Source organism: Melanaphis sacchari, unplaced genomic scaffold (assembly GCF_002803265.2).
Source record: "Melanaphis sacchari strain LSU unplaced genomic scaffold, SCAv2.0 Contig33_pilon_pilon, whole genome shotgun sequence".
NCBI classification, from domain to species: Eukaryota; Metazoa; Arthropoda; class Insecta; order Hemiptera; family Aphididae; genus Melanaphis; species Melanaphis sacchari.
The window spans coordinates 1,112,507-1,136,641 of record NW_020271205.1 but is presented as its reverse complement, the minus strand read 5'-3'; the positions used below and the strand labels follow the sequence as shown (position 1 = coordinate 1,136,641).

The 24,135-nt window shown below is 23.8% G+C and overlaps 2 protein-coding genes across 5 annotated transcripts in view; both read right to left on the bottom strand.

Annotated features, from left to right (window-relative positions):
• Positions 1–907: 907 nt before the first annotated feature.
• Positions 908–24,135, bottom strand: part of LOC112596689 (probable G-protein coupled receptor CG31760) — a 127,674-nt gene continuing 104,446 nt past the window's right edge. For all 4 annotated transcript variants that reach the window (XM_025342454.1, XM_025342455.1, XM_025342457.1 and 1 more), the window contains 9 exons: positions 18,970–19,113; positions 18,655–18,855; positions 11,187–11,255; positions 10,229–10,338; positions 8,823–9,037; positions 8,365–8,503; positions 5,657–5,762; positions 2,820–2,969; positions 908–1,490 (listed from right to left, as the gene is read on the bottom strand). In XM_025342454.1, coding sequence (XP_025198239.1) covers positions 1,266–1,490; positions 2,820–2,969; positions 5,657–5,762; positions 8,365–8,503; positions 8,823–9,037; positions 10,229–10,338; positions 11,187–11,255; positions 18,655–18,855; positions 18,970–19,113 — 1,359 coding nt within the window. In that variant the 3' untranslated portion in view covers positions 908–1,265. The remainder of the gene's footprint in view (positions 1,491–2,819; positions 2,970–5,656; positions 5,763–8,364; positions 8,504–8,822; positions 9,038–10,228; positions 10,339–11,186; positions 11,256–18,654; positions 18,856–18,969; positions 19,114–24,135) is intronic.
• Positions 20,874–21,293, bottom strand: LOC112596691 (ATP-dependent DNA helicase pif1-like). The gene has a single exon (XM_025342458.1). It carries the CDS (start codon positions 21,212–21,214, stop codon positions 20,966–20,968), a length of 249 nt encoding a protein of 82 aa, XP_025198243.1. The 5' UTR covers positions 21,215–21,293; the 3' UTR covers positions 20,874–20,965.

The window sequence follows — 24,135 nt, the reverse complement described above, 5'->3', positions numbered from 1 at the left end:
TAATTAAATAATTAATTATATTAAAAACTAAATTCAAATTATTACATGAATTTGATAATTATTTTGTCACAAAAATCTACTGATCCATAAACATTTATTGCAATGTCGTTTTACTTATCATGCAATTATAAACTAATCAATGGTTTATTTTATTATCGTATTCTGAAACTCATCTATTTAATAATTTTTAATTTTTTATGCAAATAGATAATAATTTTATCAATTTTTCGATTTAATGTATTATACATAGCAATACATTTATTTTTTAAGAATTTTGAACCTATATTATTATGTCAATGAAATGATTAAAAACCAGCTGTGAGCGAATTGCTTTTAATATTGTAATTATAATTATAATTATATTATTTTATCGTACTACTCATATGATTTCATTTAAATTGGTTACAACATATTGTTTGCTTACAAATAATACAAATTTGTACAGAAAAATTAAAATAATTATATTCAATATCTATCTTACATAAGTGTTGATGCGTGTTATTTTATTGCATTTCGACTACAAACTAGTGTAATATTATATAACATGATTTCTATTTTATAAGAGAAGATTATATTTATTTTATACTAATGTAAATCAAATAAATATACTTTTAGCTGTAAACAATTAAATAACAGAGAAAATAGTCATAATAATACAAACAATACATAAGAAACAGGTTATGTTTTACACATTAATAACAATATTTAACTTAAAATAATACAAATTTCCTAGTTTAAAACAAAAAATACACTATAATATTAGGAATAATTATACTATCGAATAAATTGTCTTGGTAGAACAATTTTCACTGGGCATATTATAATTGTTTTGAATAAAGAAATAATACTTAATAGGCATTTATTTTGTAGTTTGATATGGCTATATCATAATCAGATATTTTAATTATTTCTTTTTTCTGAATCAGTTATTTTTATCTGGCCACAGACAATAATATATACTATTTTAAATAAAATGTGTCCATGTTTGCAGTCTATCTTCATAGACGAGCAATTTTTAAATAGTTTCCACTGCTACCTAGTTATTTTTTGTCACAGTGACATCAAAAATCTAGTAAGTATTAAAATACGAGATAATTAGCAGTGTAATCGAATGCAGCATAAATAAAAAATAAAATCTTAAGATCACAAATGAAAATATTTTACAGAAAAAACGACTGAAAATCACTATTCGATGTAATGAGCCACTATTTAACTTAAATCACATAGTTAAAAAAGTTACCATTTTTATAAATTTAAAATATGAATTAATGTTTTTTTATACATGATTCATCTTTATTGCTGTCCACTTTGATCACACAGCCGTTGCTCAAAGCCAATTTCTGTTGTGAATCTTCATTTTCGCCCAGCTTAGAGTTTTTCATAACTTCCAACATAGCCTGTAGTCTTAATACGTAGTCTGAATATGCCGGCCCACACTTGAGAAACTCTTCTATAAGGTTCTCTATAGTTGTTCTTAAGATTCGAATTTCCTGTAAATATGTTATGAATACAATTAAGACTATTCAAAATATTTAGAATAAATTTAATTAATTTTTTTTTTTTTGGTAGACACATATTCGACAACTGTGATGCGGTCCCCGAGATTTCGGTCTACACATTTTATGTTTATATTTGTAAAACTATTACTTAATCGGTTTTATAGACGCACATTTTTGATTTTTATGTGAGGTAATTAAATAACATTTTGTTATTTAAATGTTATATTTGAATTTGGGTTGGATAGTTTTAGTGGGTATTAATTATTTTTACCAGAAAAACTAAAGCGATGACGGTTATAATAAAATTATATTATATTATTTTTGTTAATACTAATTTTCTGAAAAAATAATAGTAGTTTAAATTTATAATATACAAGATGTATATTGCTTGGATATTTCATAACAATAAGTATTAACCTATGTTCGTAGACTATGATAAATTTTAAATAGATATTTTTACATACCGCTTATTACATATATATTTTGATGCTCATAAAGTGACAATAAATTATTGATTATCCTTAAAACAAATAACTTTGATAATTGAATGTATATTTCGTATGAAAAATAATAACTTTAATAGTATTTATATAACAATTTCACGGCATGGTCAACCGGTGTCAACAGATAGTTGACCGTCGCCGTCACAGCTCAGTTTTAGTTGTGGAAATTTACTCTACTTATACATCATGAAGACAATAGCACTCAAAATGTTAATTTATCACTTATATGAATAAATATAGTCCATAACAAATTTTAATAATTCATATATTTTAATCATGTACTTATGTTATTATTTGCGAATTAAAAGCTAGTTGTTTCTGGAGACTAGTTGTTCTAATAATATAATACTGATACTATGATTATCTTCAATAAATTATTTTAAAACTAAGATAATATAAAAACTACTGGTAAGACTAGATAGCCTTAAATTTTAGAAAAAAAAGATATAAAATAATTATTTTCATTAGTTCTAAATTTTAAAAATGTGTTAAAATATATTCAGACGCAAATATATTCTTATTTACAGACACTAACCAATTCATGTTGAAAATATTATTAACGGAACAAAATATTATTTAATCTCCGGAGTGAAGAAGTATATCATCAGTTGATCTACGTTGTCTACGCACGGTATGTGGATCTATTATATTATACTCACGCAACCATCGAAGTATAATTTATAATAGTCCATAATTGTTAGCAAACGTATTAATAAAACTTGAAAAATAACTTTTTTTAGAAATAAGACGTTTAAAGTCTATATTTTAGCAAAGTTTATTGTACTTATTATTAAATGTATATTAGTTTTTTCTGTACCTGAAGTTCTGTGATTTCTTTGTTGTCACTTATACTTTCATACGATGGATCAGAATGTTTTTGTTTGCTATTGAACTTTAGTTTTTGTGTAGTTATTTTATGAGAAGACGTTTCTTCCACCTTGTGTTCACCTTTGTATATTATCAAAGCCTGTGGGTACCCAAGCAAAATATTTATACTAAACATTCTAAACTTAATAACTTAATAAAAGTTCATAAATGTACGTCAAGTTAAAAGTTACTTATTTTCTAAAATATTTGAGTTAAGAAATTAATTGATGCTGTTTCATTTAAAAATAATAACCTATGCACACTTATGATTAACATAATATAATATATTATAAAAAATAAAAAGTTCATACTTCATTATATATTAGGTATATTATTGTCATAAAATTATTATATTAGCTTTGAATAGTATCATGCAAATTATAATAATGCCTAATTGATAATTTTTAATTTATTTAATAAATTAATAGATACGGTATCCTTATTAATTTTTAATTGATACTTAGTTTTTATTTATTTCGCTATAAATTTTATTACTGACTATATTTCAAAATATATATACGATATTAATTGATACTACGTAATAGTAATAAAATCGATAAAAAAAAAGTTAAGAAAAATAGCGTTTAAAATTTTGTATTAGTTTTTATTTTATAAATCAATAATATATTTGAAACAAAATAGACAGAAGTAATTGACTAAAACTAACTAGAAACTATTATTATCGTATAATGGTTTGAAGTTTGTATTTTTGAGTAAGAATAAAATGTCATGAAAAAAAAAAAAAAAAAACAGTTAATTAAAATGTATTTATATGCAATATGCATTTGTTTAAATTAACATAACGATGCAAAAATAATTGGGCTTTGGGGGTAATAATATCATTCAGTATTCTCGTAGGTAATTAGGCCCGTAGTCATAAACCAATAATTTAAAACAACAATTTAAATAACAAATTATATATCTACTTTTTATATGTATCGTTATCAGGATATCTAACAAAAAATAAAAGACAATAAACACAATTAGTTTGTTATTATCTTTACAATGTAGAAGTTTATTAATGTAGGATTTGTAGTAAATTTTAATTTATGACGTTTCTATCGAAATTAGGTATTACTACAACAACTACTACTAATATTACTACTACTACTACTACTGCTACTACTACTACTACTACTACTACTACTACTACTACTACTACTACTACTACTACACAGATTTTATTATACAGTTGTAGATAGGCAATACATTCACATAATCTGTGTATTGACTTAAAGATTACTTGTTTATTGTTGAAAATATTATATTCTCATTTGACTATTCTAGTATACAGCATATCGACTTTTAAATTAAGTACATAGAGGTTCTAGAATTTTTGACATAGTTCTTATTGCATTTATGTTCACATATTTTTTACTTTCTAAATAGTTATGTTTTATTTTTTGTCAGTTGTTTCTACAGATATGGTCTAAATATCTAAGAAAAAATGCCTAATATTTTAAATTATATTTACTAAGTGTAGTTTTTACGGACTTTTTTGAGGAACTGTTGTTTTTAGAAATTAATTTTTATTTTAGTTCTTTAAAATGTCAACAAAGTCAGTTTTTATGCGTGCATTTTGGTATTTGAAAAAAAAAAAAAATTATTCATTTAAATCCATTTTTTTATTATTTTTTTTAAGAAAACCTAATATTTTTATAATTTTTCTCTGGGTTGTAAATTTGTAATATAACCTGAAAATAAACACGATGATAAATATTGAAAAATAATGTTTATGGCATGGTATTATGACTTAAATGCAGGCAGTTGTTTTATTGCGTATTAATTATTATTTCTTAGTGATAAACAAATTCTGACAATACTATTACAGTATAAGAAAATATAGCTGTGTATGATAAGTTAAAAAGTTTTTTGTAAAATATCAAATCAACATAATACCAACAATAAACAGGCATTCATGCGTATTGCATTATTTACAATAATAATCTAACTTAAGGTTAGATTAGTTCACTCAAAATAATTTATTTTAAATGTAATAATGTTCTATTTTTTTTCTCATAAATTATTTAATATGGTAACATTTAAGAAACTTTTTTTTTATGTTCTCAACTTATAACAGATATCAAAAATTATAAAAAATAATTGGGTTTAACATCAATCAAAAATGAAAAGAAAAAACATCGTTTTCTGTAAAAAAAAATATATATATATATTTATAATATAACGATATTGTTATTCATGAAAAAATATCTTTTTTTAATGTTAGTAAATAATATAATTTTAAGATACATACTAAGTTCCTGAATTTTCAATATTATTTTTACATCCAGAAGTATAGCGTAAAATAAATTTAAATTATTACCTATACTAATATTATTATTATTATTATTATTATTATTTTTTTTCATGTAATAAATAATTTAAATGATAGATTAAGTGTAATAGATATTATTATTATTATATTATTAAACAACTTAGTTGGATATTATTTAAAATGAATAACTTACTTTTAATTTTGAAATATATTTGAATATATGCATTTAGAAGTTATAGTTAAGTATAAACATCGTTTAATTTTTTGTAATAGAACCCTAACATTACTTACAGTGGCTTAAGAGCAACATGCAAAACTACATACCTACAGCAAACATAAAACAAATATTTTATTTTACATAACATTTATTATCCCTTCTACATTAATTAAAAAATACAAACTAATTATTATAATATTTTGTAGTAACTAATAAGTTCATTGGTCATACTATATTTTTTTATATAAACTTCTCTAAATAAGACGTATATTTGTATTATATTTTTTGTCTTTACCTTACTGCCAAATAAAAGTCCCAGTAATACAGTTGCCGTAAGTTGAGCGTGACAAAAAAATATGACGTATTGTAAATCTGGATTAGCTGGGTATTTTAAAAATATCCTGAAAATTGATTAAAATATATATATTTTATTGAGTATATCATGAAATATATATATATATATGATGAAATCATAAGACCATATATCCATAAACAAGTCATTTTTAAGTTAAAAGGAAAAAAATACTTTTTAGCTTTTGTAGTTCTAAACCATAATAAAGATTAACTCAAAATACGTAAGATAAGATTTAAAATAAATTTTATTAAAGTATATATGTTTATAATATATTATATACATGACATTGTTTTCTAACTACTTATATTTTACTTATAGTTAAGTTAAAACATAAATTCAGCTAAAGTATAAAGTATACAATTTTTCAAAACATAATATGATATGTTTTTATATTTAATATAAAGTTAGAACTGTTGACTGTTCAAATTTAAAAAAATATATTAAACACATTGTTTGAAAATAAGAGAATGCAAGGATATTTTTGATACTAAAATAAATATTATCCTATACTATACTATTATATTCAATATTTTATAAGTTACAAGTATTTTTAGTCGAAAGTTAATACAATTTTAGCTTGTATAGCAAAGGTTTACAATATTCCTCTTAAATAGTTCATACTGGAACTTTAATATAAAAAATATAAGCAGTTATTTATAATGGCAATTCGATGTTAAAATTTCGAAGAAATTACTTTATATGTCATGTATAAATATTCTTATAAAATATTATTATAACAATTTTTATTTTGTATTTCTTAACAGCCAACTATAATATCAATAAAAAATAAGTTTAATTATGCTATAGTTATTGATTAATAACTACAATAACATGCTATGCTATAATAGGTATTTAACATGTCTTGTGGAATTTTAAATTAAAATATTTTATTGTATATGTATTATATTACCTAAATAAAATTTGAATATAAATATTCATCGATAGTAATTTAAATAATAAGTTTAATGTTTACAGTAAAAAATTTTATGCAGTAGGGTGGATAGAAACTAATCTGAATTTCACATAAATGATGATATAATTGTTATCAAATTATTTCTACATATTATTAAAATATTTTTTATTTATATACTAATGTTAAATCAACGTTTTTATGTTATATATAACTATGTATTTAAGTGCAATTATAAATTTTAATCCACTAATTTTCGATTGAGTACGCATTATTTTTGAAATAAATTGTAATGAAATAATATTAAAATAATATCGTTTAAATATTTTAAGTTGGCAAATGTTAAAAAATAATTAAATTGATAATTATTATGAAAATATTATAAAATGTATAACTTAATAATTTTTTGACGTTAATAAATTGATTAAAAAAAAAGTATGCAAAAGTAAGATGGATGAGATCATTTTGATACAGATATGTAAAAATTTAAAACAATGATATATTGGAAAATAATTCCACGTTGAGCTGAGTTTACTAGAAAATCTAGATTTTTCTAAAAACGTCATTGTTAATACTACTTTTTTTTTCGTAATTTTCAAGGATTCTTTCAAAAATCATTGTGAATTTAAGCAATATCACTAAACAATAAATGCAAATAGAAAAATACCGTTTATTTTTCCAATATATTGAAGTCTTGTATAAAATATTTTGATTTTTTTTTATATTTAACCAAAAATAGTATCTTTTAATACCCTTTTATTAATTAGAAAAAATGCATTATCTGATATTTTTGTCATAAAATTAAATATAACGCATTGATTGAAAAAAAAAAATAAAAACATTAATATACTCTACAGAATATTTAAATTGATTTTTATAAAATTTATTTGGTAAATACATAATGACAATTGATTTATTTCCGAAAAAAATGCTTTCAATAATTTGTCAAACTAGATATTCAATAGTGAATGATAAAACACTGCTCAAGGCAATTGATGGAAATTCAAGAATTAAAATGTATATACGTGTAAATAGTTTTTATTTTTTATGATTAATAACTCTTTGATATATTTTTATTTTTTTTTTTTTAATTCAAATTTCATCAATCATAATGTTAACCTATTATTAATTACCATAAATATAATTAAAAATAATTTAACAAACGTTATTTTTAATGAAACTAAAGCAGCTTGGCAATTATTGAGGCTAAGTGTTCAATTACATAATTTAAAAAATACTATTAGCAATTAAAAATGTATTTTAACAATAAATACAATTATTGTTTATATTTAATAAAACAAATATAATATCAAAACACGCATTTTAAGCAATTAATTTTTTGTGATGACATTTTTTAAGAACTTAAATATTTATCATTCATTCTTAGTGTTTTTATAAAATTGTAATTATCAAAATAATTATAAAGTGAATAAATAATATGTTTACGTATATAATTATTATTTATACTTACTTATACTTTTCAAACATAACTATATAGTAATATATTTGAATGACCAGTACCTATAATCTATTTAGTAATTTACCAGATTATTTAAAATGGTATTTTGAGTAAATAAATTATTAGTTTAATTTTTAACTTTATTGTACATAATTTATTTACTAATTATTATAATCAAATAATATTAATATCCAATTAATTTTAATTCTAATAATTTTATACATATTTTACATGAATATAAAACTAGTAAATTAATGTGACAAATTAAATAGTACTTACATGGAAACATTGAGAAATACGGACATGATAAACTCGTTATATATGGCTATAGAAATAAACCGACTTTCATTGAAAGCAGACGGCGTTTTCCGAACCATTACACACAAACGGATACCCCAAATTAAGAATAAAACTTCCACTAAAAAAAAGGAAAATATTAAAAACTTGTAAACATATTTTAATTTTTAAATTCCAATACTAATGTTTATTGATCAAAATAAGTTATCAATAAATAATAATTAATTATTTATTATTAATATAGAATATTTTTGTTTTCAGAATTTGTCCAAAATTTTTATTTTTATTTCGAAATTTATTATTATGGACATTATGCATTACATATTATATAATAAAATAATGTTTTTCAAATGTATTTTTAGATTTTATGTTTAAATGTATTATTGCATTGGTACATCAGTAGTTATGTAATTGAGTCATTAAATATGATAAATACTCACAAATAGAAAACGAGTGATCCCACCAATCTGTGGGACAAATATCTGTCTTAAGATTGTCTGCTGTGCGACCGACAATCGTGTGTGGTGGAGACACCATCGTCCTGATGAACAGTATCACAGTGACAAATGCGATCATTAGAAGCAGAAGTTTAATTAGCTGTTTGTCAGTTATGCGAACGGTCTTTGCTGAGTTCACTTTGAACACTTGAGATACTCTGTGAATGGAATAAGAAAACTATTGCTGTTTTATAATGATATAAATTAATATAGGCTCGTCTAACATTTGGAAACACCGTTAATATTTTTGAATCTACTCCAAAAAATGTCCATGTTAAACTACTATTACATTATAGACATAAGAGCTTAGAGGTGTAATTTGTATGTGTTTTTAATTATATGGTATAGTATAGAACTTCAAAGAAATTATTTACTATGGTTGAAATAAAATATCAATTATCATATCATTGTTTGACAATAGTTGAAAAACAACAATTGAGCTTTGTTATTTGTGTGGTTTGAGAAATAAACTCAACGCTATCTTTAATTTTTTGACTAAAAGCTAACAAGGGCACATATTTTATATTTCAGTATTTAGTCATAGTGATCAGAAACATAAAAAATTTAGAGGATTGATTAAATTTTATTATATATATATTATATTTATAAAACTGTTATGATAAATAGATGAACAGTTAAATACCATTTTAATATATGTTCAAAACTTGATAGTTCTAAGCCAAAATGTTATTTTTAAAATACATTTAAAATAAAATATTGATTTCACATAATATTACATGTTTAATTTTAAAATGATTTTATCAACAAGTTCATAATTAATTCGTACAATTTAATAAGATTAAATATCTCTTGCTAAACAAAAAATTGCATAAAATCAGTAAAGATTTTCAAAATTATAAAAAAAAAAAAAATTAACGTTAGAATTCAAACGTCAAACTAAAAGAATAACTCTTTCAGTCATAATTGAATTTAATTGTGTTCCGTGTTTTCTCAGTAACACTATTTTGTTATGATATAATATTTATTTTAATATTGTGATAAGTAATGTACAAATAAATACGCTTAGCTTGTAAATATATTATTTTTATTTAAGATTAAAGTGTGTTTAATATTGTATAAACAAATACAATTTAATGAAAGTAACAATCAGTTTTTCATAGTTATTATGAATAATAATTAACGCATTACAAAATATGCATCTTATTTTAACGAGACAAAATCATATTTTATCAATTTTAGAACCCAATAAACGGATACAGTGGATTAAAATTGAAGATAGAAGTAAACAGCTATTTATTAGTTAAGCGGAAAACAGATCCTTAAGCAAGGAATTATTTCCGAAACAGCGGGGGATCTACTCTTAAAAGGAAGTAAGAGAATAAATTCACCTCCAAGTTTTCAACATGAGTGCACCGTAAGTGAGAGAAAATCCAATTTCTCTGAGCCAAAATCTTGCAGTACACGTTACTAAATTTGGTGTTGGATACATAACGATGATCTAAAATAAGAAAATAAATAAATAAAAACACTATTAGTTATTTTGTTATTGTATTAGCACTATTTGTGAGTTAATGGCTTAATGTTATTTTTGAAATCGGTCGAAATTAACTAGTAAGTTTTAATTTTTTTTTTTTTAAAGAAGTTTTAAATTATAACTTCTAATTCATTTTTATTTTGTTTATTATTCTTGTTAAGTATTTAAACTTAACTAGATCGATATATAGTAATATTTACTTGCTCGTTTATTTGTAAATTATTTTTAATTATATTCAATTTGAACTACTATTTAAAAATAAGTGGTTGGTATGACAAAATACAGGCCCTAATAATGTCGATTTTCAAAGTAAATATGATTAGATTAAATATAAAAATAAAAGAAGTCTTGAAATCTTTTAGTCTAAAATGAGTATTCATTTTTTATTTAAAATTATGAAAATAGATATAATTTTTTAATCAGTGAATTGTGGTCGCTTGAAAGTTCAGACTGAATCCTGTTATAAATATGTTAAGGTTCTTCGATAGAAATGTTTTGATATGTAGGTTATTATGAAAAGTACAATTATGAATATTACAATTTAAAAGCAGAAAATTATCAATTGAACGGAACTAGTAGTGAGATATTTGCAAATTGAAATAGTTTGAAATGTTTGAATTCTATTGAGATTGGATATTTTAGCTATACTCCATACCTAGTTATAGACCGTTAGTCAAAATATGTTTGAGGATAGTTTTGTAAATTGTTATTTTTTTTTTTTACAGTTTGTGAAATTATGTTTGCAATATTAATAAGTTTTTTTAATCAAAGTTCTGTATACATTTTAGATGCTCGGTGTCGTCAAAGCTTACCGTTGTATACATAAAAAAAGCTCCCAAGATTATTATCTGTAGCAACACTGGACTAGCGGCTTTTACAATCTGAAACATAAAATATAAAATTCATTCAAATTCAATTTCTGAACAATATATTTATTATCTATACTATACTATATATAAAAAAAACATGTATATACAAAAAAATAAATATCAGATCATAGTTTGATATTGTACTGCAAAGTACGTGTACTCTCTTTAGAATATAATTTCAGTATAAATTATTTATACTTATTTGATCAAAAAACTTTTATTTTTTATAATATTTATGCATATATATTTAATGTAATCAATTGTTATGAAGTTTCAATGAATTTAAATAATTCAAATATTGAAATATGACAGTTAATACCTACTTGAAAAAATAATAATGGAATTATTAGAAAATTACATTTTTTTAATATTATATTTTAGTTTTATATCCTATATATCAGGGGTGGCCAACATGACTATGTACGCGAGCCACATGTATTAATAAAATTATATCAAGAGCCAAATTATCTAATCTGTACTTTTATACCACAAAAGTAATAAAGATAGCAAACAGCCGATAAACATATCAAATTACGAAATATGAAATTATATCGTTTTTAATATAGTCTGTAGTCTGTGTTAAATAGTCCTATTGTAAACACCTCAATTTATTTTGTAAAATATTTGTAATATTTAATAATTATATTTGTAATATTTTACCGATACTTATTGCGAAAGTTAGTTACGATGTCAATTTCTAATAAAGCGGTTAAACGTAAATATGAAGAAGAAAAACGGGAATTTAAATTAGAATGGGAAGAAATATACTTTTTTATACAGAAAAACGATAAACCATTTTGTCTCATATGTCAAGTTACATTATCACAGTTTAAGGTTAGTAATTTAAAACGGCATTACGAAACCAATCACAGCACATTTAGTCGAGAATTTCCTATTGGTTCTGATTCGAGGAAAAATAAGCTATGTTCGATGAAATTAAAATTTGCTAAACAAACTAATGTTATGACAATGTTTACGAACGAGGCAGACGACTGTGTAGAAGCAAGTTTTGTAATTGCCTTTAATATTGCTCAAGCAAAACGTCCGTATACGGACGGCGAGTATATAAAAAAAAATATTTTAGATGTAATTTCTGTTTTAAATCCTGAAAATCAAAAACTTTTAAAAATGGTTGAAAATGTACCAGTATCACGACATACAATAGAAAGGCGTATTTCAACAATTAGCTTTGATATTTTCACCAATTTAAAAAACAACATTGCTAATTGTTTATCTCTTAGTCTAGCTTTAGATGAATCTACCGATATCCAAGATAAACCTCAGTTAGCCATATTTGTTCGTTATGTTACGAGTGATGTAGATGTGAAAGAAGAGTTGTTAGATCTAATTTCATTGAAGGAAACTACTCGGGGTATTGACATTAAGATTGCTCTCGATGAAACTCTACAAAAAGCTGAAATTCCACTAAACAAAATTATAAGCATTTCAACTGATGGAGCTCCTAGTATGGTGGGTTGTAAAAATGGATTAATAGGACTTTTAAAAAATGATACTAATTTCCCAGATTTTATACCTATTCATTGTATTCTACATAGAGAACACCTAACTGCTAAATATTTTAAATATGATCATGTGATGGATGTTGTTTTAAAAATTGTAAATTACATACGTTCAAGTGCAAAAACACATCGGCAGTTTAAAAACTTCCTAGAAGACATAGAAGATGATATTCCTAATGATGTCCCATGGTATTGTCTAGTTAGATGGTTGTCGGTCAATAACATTTTAACTAAATTTTTTCAATTAATAGAACCAATCAAAGTATTTTTAATAGAAAAAAATAAAAGTTTTCCTCAACTTTCAAATTCAAATTGGTTAAGAGATTTGGCATTTTTCACCGACATCATGCAACATTTATCAACATTAAATGTATCTCTTCAAGGTCAAAATAAATTAGTTAATGACCTAGCGCAAAAAGTATTTAGTTTTCAAAATAAACTAAAACTTTTCATACGAGATTTACAATCAAACAATTTTACTCACTTTTCATGTTTAGAAAAAATAGAAGCGTGCCTGATAGAATCAGAAATAAAAATTAATTGTGACGACTATGTACTTAAACTTGAATTTCTATTTACCGACTTCGAAGAACGATTTCGAGACCTAAAGGCATTAAAACCCTCATTCGGATTTTTTAGAAAATCCATTTTTAGTTAATGTCATTGAAAAGGGATGTCCATTATCACATCCTATCATCACAAATAAAGCGGATCTCGAAATAGAACTCTTGGAGTTATTAGAAGATGAAGGTCTTAAGCAGTTTATAAGCAATTGTCCCTCTATATTGGAATTTTGGAAGCATATTTCTATATTAAAATACCCAAATATTAAAAACTGTGCGGTAAAATTGATATCAATTTTTGGAACGACGTATTCATGTGAATCACTTTATTCAACAATGAAAATAATTAAGTCAAAATATCGTTCAAATTTGACTGATGATCATCTTACAGAATTACTAAGAACTGCTCTTACATCAATTCAACCAGATCTTAAGAAGCTTACTAAAAAAGTAGACACGAAAAAAATACCACGCAAACAAAATTAGCTTAATGTTTAATTTTTTAATTTATTATTCATATTAATTAATTTTTTTTTTGTTTGATTTAATCTATATTCTATGTTCTAAGCCTTAAATAAATACAATAAAAACATTTTTTTATAAATGTATACAAAAAAAATTAAAATATTTTGGTTTTTGTAAATAAGACCGCGAGCCGCATACGACTGTGACGAGAGCCGCATGCGGCTCGCGAGCCGTGATTTGGCCACCCCTGCTATATATTATATAACAATTCACAAATAAATTGTTTATTAAAAAATAATATCAATGCATTGTAGTATAAATACGTTAATTTATAAATTTATTATCTGATTAAGTTATTGATTTAAAGTTCTGATAGTCCAATTTAGAAATGCATATTTTATATTACTAAATGTTACAAATATTAATATTTTTAAGCTCTTGGTAATTTATATAATACTTAAAGAGTGCCAAAAGATGATACATGGTTTTATTTTCATATTTTTTTTTATTTGAACACATTTTTTTACTTTAAATTATTTATTGGACTATTTTTTTTTTTTTTTTTTTGTTTAATGTTGATATAGTCATATAAAAATGCAAGTGAGAAATTTTCCAGTTATTAAAATATTTATATTAATTGTAAAAATCTTTAAAAACAGTTTTTCAAAATATAAATATAATATGTAATACTGGATCTTGTATTTATTATTTTTAAACTATTTTTATAAAGTATATAAACTTGGATAGATTAATATAGATTTCTAAAACTATTAAATTAACGTAGTCTAAACTTGTTAAAATAAAACTATAAATTATCCTTTATAAGTAAACACAAAGTTGAATAACTCAAATCTATTCTTTTTAATTTTAAATACATCACAATTTTCAGAAAAATTATCCACTATGTACAAAATATGAATTATCATTTGAAAAAAAAAAAAAACAGAAGTTTTTATCTCTATAAAATAATTTTTAAATAGTACAAAAATTTTCAAGAATTTGAAATTATGGTCTAAACTCTAAAGAAATGTTTAAAAATTTAAAATTCAGATTTTGAATAACTTTAATATTAAAAAAAAAAAAAAAAATGGTAAGTAAGTTTGTTGAATCACCCTACATATTAATTATATAACTATAAATTCATAAAAGTAACATGAATATAGCTACCTAAAACTAAAATTATTATGTAAATAATGTAATAAAACTTAATAATAATAAATAAATATTATAAGTTATTATAAAAAAAAAAAATAAATAATATAATAAATGAATATTTCTCAAAACTATTTTTAGATTCTTTTTTGACGGGTATGTATAATACTTTTTCTTGAACATTTGATATACTTACACTTATTTATTATATTTATATATAATATATATACTTTACTAGGTACATAATCTACGGTATTATATTTGTCCATAATTTTGTCTCGACATATGACATGAAAACATGGTTGAGCACTTTATGAGTATTTCCAGTTACTCGTTTTCAACAGAAAGGCACACAATATATACATAGAATATTGATATAAATAGCACAAAGTAATTTTTTTTCGGTAAAGAACTTAAAATTGTATGCTTAGTTTTATATTTTAAAATACTTTAAGTGATATGATTGACATAATTTAAATATATTTAATATAAATACTATGATATACTTCTAGTTAACTATAGGTTCTAAATAATTTTTTTAGCAAAATACCTAAAATTATTTAGTATAAGCATTATATTGAAACTATTTATTTGATATTAATATAAATATTAAATTCTCTATAAAATAACGTTATCTATATGTTGTATCTCCATTTTAAAAACGTAGAAAATTTTAATTTTGTGTTTTAGCTTAAATATTAAAGTGAATTAATCTATTTTCAAATTTAAAGGTATAAACTTAATCTTTAATTTTTTTTTTAAAAAACTTATTTCATTTATGAATAAGCTAGGGTTATTTTTATTTTATGAGATTTCCCACTTTTATCTCTTACTTAGAAATTTAAATAGTTATTAAAACAATTTTATGTTTAATAACATAAGAACAAATTATGTTTTTACATTTAAGATTCATGATTAGTCAATTCAGTCAAATATTTAAAGTAATAAAAAGAAACTGGCACTACTGAATTTATATTTAACATTTTTTAAATATGTAACTGGAGATAAAACACATACCTTAGTAGCGTCATCAAGATAATATATACAACAAAGATATTGATTTCCATTAAAAAATACAAAAATACAGTTTAAATTACGAAATTTTAATATTTTATACTTCACATTATTATATTAATACTGACATCGATACCTAATATTCATAATGATTAACTCATAATTAATTTATAACTACAGTAAGTTTTATAATCTTTTATTTTCGAAAGATTTAGTCACAGATTCTAATAATAATATATATTTAAGAAAAAATTCTAAGAATTTCCTTTTAAAACTAATACGTACTTTACTTAAATGTAATTTAAAAAGGTTGAAAAATTTGATATGTGATAGATCTAAGAAACTTTGACGTATATGATGATAAAGAAGATTTACTGCATCGACTAAAAAATCTAAAACATAAGTCAACGCTCTATCTTTTTTCTTGAACCCCTGTCAAAGGATACTGTATTTATGATACTTCTTTATTGTCTATACGTGGTTTTTTTTTTCCCCCATAATAGGTGAGAAATGTCTATTATTTAAAAAGAAATTTATATACAATTTAAGATTATTGGTATACCTATTCCATAACATATTTTTTCTTGTGTAATAATCATATTCGCACAATATATATTTTAATGAACTATTAATGTATATTTGTTCCATAAAAATATATGTTATGATAAAATTAGATAAATATAATATAATATTGACATTTTTTTTTTTTTTTAATTTTAAAGTATTTATATCACAAACCTATTCACAGTGTCACAGTGTTATACTAGATTTTAATGCTGATTTATAAATAAATTAATACGTATAATGCAATTTGAAGTATTATTGCAGTAATATATGTTATAAAATAGATGAAATGTATTCTAGCTAAAAGTTAAATAAATGAACTATATAACTATAACTAATAGAGAAAAAATTACTAATATTAATAATAATATGTTATACAATATACTTAGACATACACACAAAACGTAATAATTTATAATTCATAGTTGTTTTTCATATAGAATGATATAATGTCATTGATTTTAAATTTAATATTTTTATTACATTAATTTAAAGAATTATGGGATATACTCAATACCTAATATGTAGTAGAATGAGTTTTAAAGTTCAGAGTGACTTTTTAGGTATTTGTCCTGTAATTTAAAATTTAAGTAATAAAAAAATAACTATAAATAACTATTTTTTTATTTTTTTGTTTTTGATTAATATCTAATAAGTTGAATACAAATATAATAACAATAACAAAAAAATGAAAAATGTACACATTTTTATATATTATAATATGTTGAGTGTATAGATAAACGAGCTTCTATCAAGTACCGTAATGGAATAAAATAGTTTTTCACGACGGGATACGATGTACTGAGTATTATTTATACAGGACATCCAACGGAGTTTAATATCAACTACTAGGTAAATGATTAAAAATTAAAATTTGAGAGGAATAATACTATCTTTAAACAATTATTTTTGATTACGTATATTTCAACTAGTTGATCTAAAAATTATTAATCAAAGATGAAAGAATACTTAAATAACCAACATAGATTATAATCATGTTTTCTAATTAAAACGGGTTGAAAGCAAATAACTTAAGGCATTTTTTGTTATTAAGCCTTAAGATTTAATGCTATTCATCTATTAATCCACTAAAATTATTTGAAAATAACCTTAAAGTTTAAATTGGTAGATTTTACACAAGCAAATTCTACAAAGGTTTTTATTATAATCTATACTTCTGTCAATTTATTAACATCGGTAAACCCAAGTAATCCCGTAAAAACGTATATTTGTGTTACTGACGTGCAGTACATTGTCTTTCACAATTCAGTTATTTTTATATGTTGTATTATTTTGCTTGACAATTAAAATAGGTATTTCAAATTTGTATTTGAGACCGTATATATTTATATAAATCTGAATAAAAGATAAGTAGGATTAAAAAATGACCTACTTATAATATATAAAAAAAATAATAACGTGTAAATTATAATAATAATATATAAACAATAGTACCTTCACTTTAATATTTTTTTTTTTTATTATTCAAATTAGCAAATGCCTAATAATAAAATATTTTTTCGATATTATTTAATCCCAGGAACTTAATCAATAATATCAAATATATTGTTTATTTCAAAAAATTACGAACAGAATAAAACTGGAATGATCATAGATTATTAAGTTGTGCCCAAATTAGTTGAATGTTGAATAATTTAAATATCTAATATATATAATATTTATAATGATTTATATAATATTTTATAAATATAGGCGAATTAAAGAAAAAAAGAAAAGTCCCATCAAGTATTTGTTTAACCTAATAATTGAGAAATTCTTGAATTCTACTATAATATAAAGCCATTTCTTAGTATTTACAACCATGGTTTCGTTTATTAGGCATTTAGGGGACCGTGGTTTTATTATTATAATGAAAATGGATAAATTAATAAACATTAATTGTTATATTATGTCTAAAACATGTAGAATACCTGCACTTGATTAAAAGCAACATTAATTCTATAAAAAGCAATTAAAATGTATGTAATAATAATTAATAAGTGTAATTAATTATAATTAAACTATTAACTTTGAATTAAAATATTCATGGTGATTTGATTTTCAAATAAAAAAAAGGCTTAAAAACGTTATTAAATTTAAATATAATATTATAATATTATGAAATTATTTTACCTTGAGATCACTATATTTGAATGTAAATACAGCTACCATTGGTAAAAACCCGATTACTACAAGCGTTAATAATAGTATTGTGATTCGAAGTATAATGTCATAGGTGGCGATGCATGGACTAAAATCAACGCAATCATCACAGCCCTCTGCACATTTTTTACACTGAAAGTTGGTTTCAACGTTGTACGTATTAGGTTTTCCCTAAAACAAAAAAAAAAAAAAATTTTAAAAAAGATAAGTAAACAATAATGGATCAATATTTTTTAAAAAGTATTATAAAATAATTATAGAAAATAAGCTATTCAATAAGCTTACCAACATAAGCTTTTCGTACTCTTCTTCTACTACAACTCCATTGAAAGACTTTTCAGTACTTGTGATATTTGGAAAAAAATATCCTTTACGGCACACACATTTGTAACTTCCTCGGCGAAAACCAAATCCAGCTAATGAGACACACTAAAAATATATTTATAACATTTTTTAATACTACATATTATTAAATAAATACACGGTATGTACAATCATCGTACAGATAACCAACCTACCTAGCAAATTAAATAATTTTCTTTATTATTATTTTTTTTTTTTAACTTTATTATAAAAACACAATCTGTACCTGCGGCACAATAAGAGTATGATATAATTTCCAACAATAGAAGAAAAACAATTTGATTGAAGAAGCCACCCATTAATGAAACTTTCGTCTTTTATTTATTTATTTATTATTTTTTTTTTATTTAAATTAATTTATACTATAATTTATAATATTTTAAATCTGTAAAAAATCATGAAAATAAAATATTTTTCTGTTAGTAAGTATGAAAAGTTATAAAATACCATATTAATTATGACTTCTTAATATAATTATAGATTTTAATTATTACCCGACACATTGTATCTAAAATATTTAAATTAAAAATAAATTTATTGGCTTATTGACTTAATTAGTATTTACTGCTTGATTAATCATTTAATTCACAAAAAGAAAAAAAAAATAATGAATAAAAAAATAAAACAGATGAGTGATTATAAAATAAACATATAGAATCAAATTACTTTCCGTGGGATTTTTAATAAGCCAATTATGTTTTAAAATTTATTTTATTCAATTATTTGCCTTTTGATCATTTGAAATACACAAGTTTTTCGGGTATATATAAATTAAACGTAGAATATCATAGTTGATTTGTATAGTAATTTGTAAATAAATTTTAATAAAATGAAAACCCAAGTAATGTAATTAACTGAGTTGACTATTGGCTATCGCTATTTGAGGCTTTTTATGCTCAGTTTGTACATGTATATGAAGTTGTTTGTATTGATTCTAAAAATGATTAACATTTTAGATATAATAAAAAATGTACTAGTTTTGTAACAAATTACTTATACATTAATTTATAACCTTTTGTAAAAATAATGTAATAATTTATTTTAATAAACAGAGTTTTTGTCAATTTTAAAAATACTGCTGTAATATCAAAATAAATATGTTATGTGATTGTTGGAGTGTGATTTATCTAATTTCTCATAGGATATATCAATGATAGTGATTTCCGTATGAACTTATAGACCTAATAATTATTCATAATAATTCAGAGAGAATTTTTAAAATTTATATTAGGAAACATTTATTGTTGTTGTAAATAGTTATTATTAGGCAAATTACACGTTTAATGGTAAAATGAAACATAGTATTATGTCTATAGCATCGCTTTTTTTATATAATGTCTCAATTCAATATTGAAATGAAAAATTTTAAATGGTACTAAAACTAAATCGTAGTTTTTACAAAATATAATGTTTGCAGTTTAAGAAAAATAATATATACCATAAAAATTAATAAAAAATTAATTTACACCTATGTTTTATTTCCCTACACGACTTTTGAGTTAAACGTTTTAAATAACTTTTGTAAAGTTGTATGTTATTATTTCTATTGAATGCTTTTAAAATTCAAATGTTTTTCTTTCAATCAAATATTAATAAATTTAATTGATGTATCAAAAAAAAAAAAAAACTTGTAAAGCTTTCAAAATGGGTATGGATATTTTCTACATACTATGAATACTTAAAGTTAAGCGGAATAAATGGAAATGAAAAAACTGATCAAGAAGTGTCTAAAGTAATCATTTTTATCCTATACAATATTTTTAAACACGTGTAGATAATATATATATATATATACTAGCTGCCCGGCCACGCGTTGCTGTGGCTAAATGTTCTTACACTTGATATTAAGCAGACAGTCTTAAACTTTTAAACGTTAATATCTAATTTTTTAAATTATAAATACTTTTAATTTTTCAATTTAATTTAACACCAATCGGTGCACAATGCTTTTGGTTAACCTGTCTTTAGCTAACACAAATAGATTCGACGGTTTCCCAACACGTGAACACGCAACATATAGTTGCCCATGAGAAAAACATGGATTTTCCAAATCTAAACCACAAATGGACATTGTTTGACCTTGAGATTTATTTATAGACATGGCGAAAGCTAAACGAATTGGAAACTGTAGCCTTTTGAAGGGTATGGTAGAATCTGATGGTATCATCGGAATACGTGGCAGCAGGACCACTTTTCCTTTAAACTTCCCAGACAAAATGGTTGTTTCAAGAATGTTTCCGGTAATCTTTTTGATGACCAAACGCGTACCGTTACATAATTGAGTTAGCTTCGAATTACGGAGGAGAATAATAGGGGAACCAATCTTTAATCGAAGATTATGTGGTGGCATTCCAGGGATATCTAATGAATTTAAAAATTCAATCGGAAAATTTACACTTTCATTTTCGTCAACAACAGTATCGATTGATTTAAATGACATCAGATCGCCTGGTAACAACTGTTGTATCTGGAAGTTAATTTCGTCAACGTCAACGTTTTTGGCTGCCAAAATCGCCCGTTGACTAAGCCATTCATGATTCAAATAATTATTCTGTATATCCGGGAAAATACTCTGAATCATTTCATTTTTATCCTGAACAACAGTGCAAAAATTGTCTGATAGTTTAATGTATTGCGTATTTGGTTGCAGTTCTATTTTACCGTTCTCAATATTTAATAGTTGTTCGGAAAATAATTGTGCTGATGGATCATTTTGCAATTGTACTCGCATATTTATGGTCATTCGAAGTGTTTCGACACTTCGCCATAAGAATGATTGTTTCAAACATGCATTAATCTCATTCGCGAAAGTAGAGCGAGGTATAACCGGTAAGGTCTGCCGGAAGTCACCAGACAAAAGTAAGATAGCACCACCGAAAAGTTTATTATTGCTGTTTAAATCTTGCATAGTTCTGTTTAGTGCTTCAAGTGAATATTTGTGTGCCATTGTGCACTCATCCCAAATTATTATAGAACTCTTCCGCAACATTGCAGCTATTCCACTATTCTTTTTGATGTTACACATTGCATCTGGTTTATTATGAACGTCGTTTATTATGCAGCTTGAATGTTGAATGTGCTGTTCGCCCACCATCCAGTAAAGTAGCCGCAATGCCTGACGATGCTACAGCTAATGCGATTTTTTGTTGCGACCGTATTTTGGCAAGAATCAACGATATTAAAAATGTCTTACCGGTTCCACCGGGTGCATCCAAGAAAAAAAAACCGCCTTGTTCAGCAGCAACAGCCAGCATAATCCGATCATAAATAATTTTTTGTTCTGCTGTCAGTAATGGTTCATTGTTCATGATAATTGTTGCTAAACTTCTATGGTCATATTGATTTTCTCGTTGTAAATCGGTATTGACTCGGAAATAATGAGCGGCTGATCCGTTGCCTTTGTCGATCTCTTTCTCGTACTGTAGCTATGTTTCGTTCTCGTTCCGCGCTTGTTCTCGTAATATTCTGTTGCAGACGTTCGTCACGCTGTTCTTGAGATTCTCGTGCACGACTTTCTGCAGTCCTAATTCTTTGAGCTGCATTTCTTGTTTCCATTTGTTCTGGTAATTGCTGAGCTCTTTCAACACGTTTGCGTCGTGACCCTTTGCTGCTCGCGTTGTTGAAGTTAGATTTTTTCGGTGGCATGTTATCATAGCACATAAATAAATAAATAAATAAAATAAAATAAAATAAATTGAAATTATTGTGGCCATGGTAACGTAACTTTTGTATGCAATAAATAATATTTTTTTTTCGATTTTTATCGATATTAATCGATTTCAAGCCCTGCTATTATCGATTTTTGTATTATTATTTATATTTTATTTTTATCTGCTAGAGAGTGCCACCGGTGTAACTCGGTTTTTGTCTCTAAATCTCTAACTCACAGGAGTTAGGTCCATACCCTATATCCTGTCTTTTAAGTTGGACCAAATTACACGCGGTGTAAAAATTTCATCAGAATCGGTTAAGTGGTTTAGGAGTCCATTGAGGACAAACATTGTGACATGAGATTTATATATATTAAGAAGAGATATATAATATATATATATATAACATTAAATGGAAGAAATCAATCAGTAACATAAATTAAACTTAAATATAATTAAAATAACATTTAATTACGGTGGAACTTTAATTTTAAAAGGTAAGGCAATACTATTGTAAATCACTTTTGAATACAGAGCATACATTTATAACACACAATCGTCTCATGAATAAAAATGATCCTTTTTTATTATGAGAAGCATGTTGAGTTAACATTAAGTTAACTTCTGAACATATCTTAACTGAATTGTCAAAAATATTTGGGTATATAAAATATACACTAGAGCACATCTGATAAGAAAATCTCTACAAGCAGAGTATAAATATCACTAGATCACTAGCTTCTTTAAGAAACAAATTAAACAGTTAAATTTGAGTTGGAAAAAAATACCTAGGCGTTGTAAATAAATTTTAAATAATACCTAGTTAAAATAAAAAATACAAACCTATGTAAAATAAAATATTTTAAATTAATAAAATTGTTGAGCAAATTTTCGTAGATTTTGATGTAATTTAATATATTATATTATATTAGAGCTGTTGTTAATAATTGTCAAATAATGTGGACCACAATTACAATAAACTTTACTTTTACTTGATTGTTTGTAAACTTAATCACTACTATTATGTGTTAGACCACTGGTTCGGTAGCTTTTATTATGACACAAAGATAAATCGCACAAGAATTTTCTATCACATGTGTGTTATTTTTCTTCAGTACATAAACGAAAAAGGTACCTACGTAATACGTTTCATAAATATCACGCACAATACTAATATTATAGATACAATTGCGTACTCACGTAGTGAATACAATCGCTATAGTCACTACATATATCAGATGAGACGTGAAATGAACGGAATTTATTATTGCAATTTTACTACAGTAGTATTAAGAATATCGTAAAGTTAAACGTGTGCATTGTTGCCTATTCTATGTTGTCATCGTCTATCCGATTTACAGTTATGCCATCACGAAAATACAATATGTGGATATTAAATGCACGACATTATTAATAAACACACGTTAACTTTGAACAT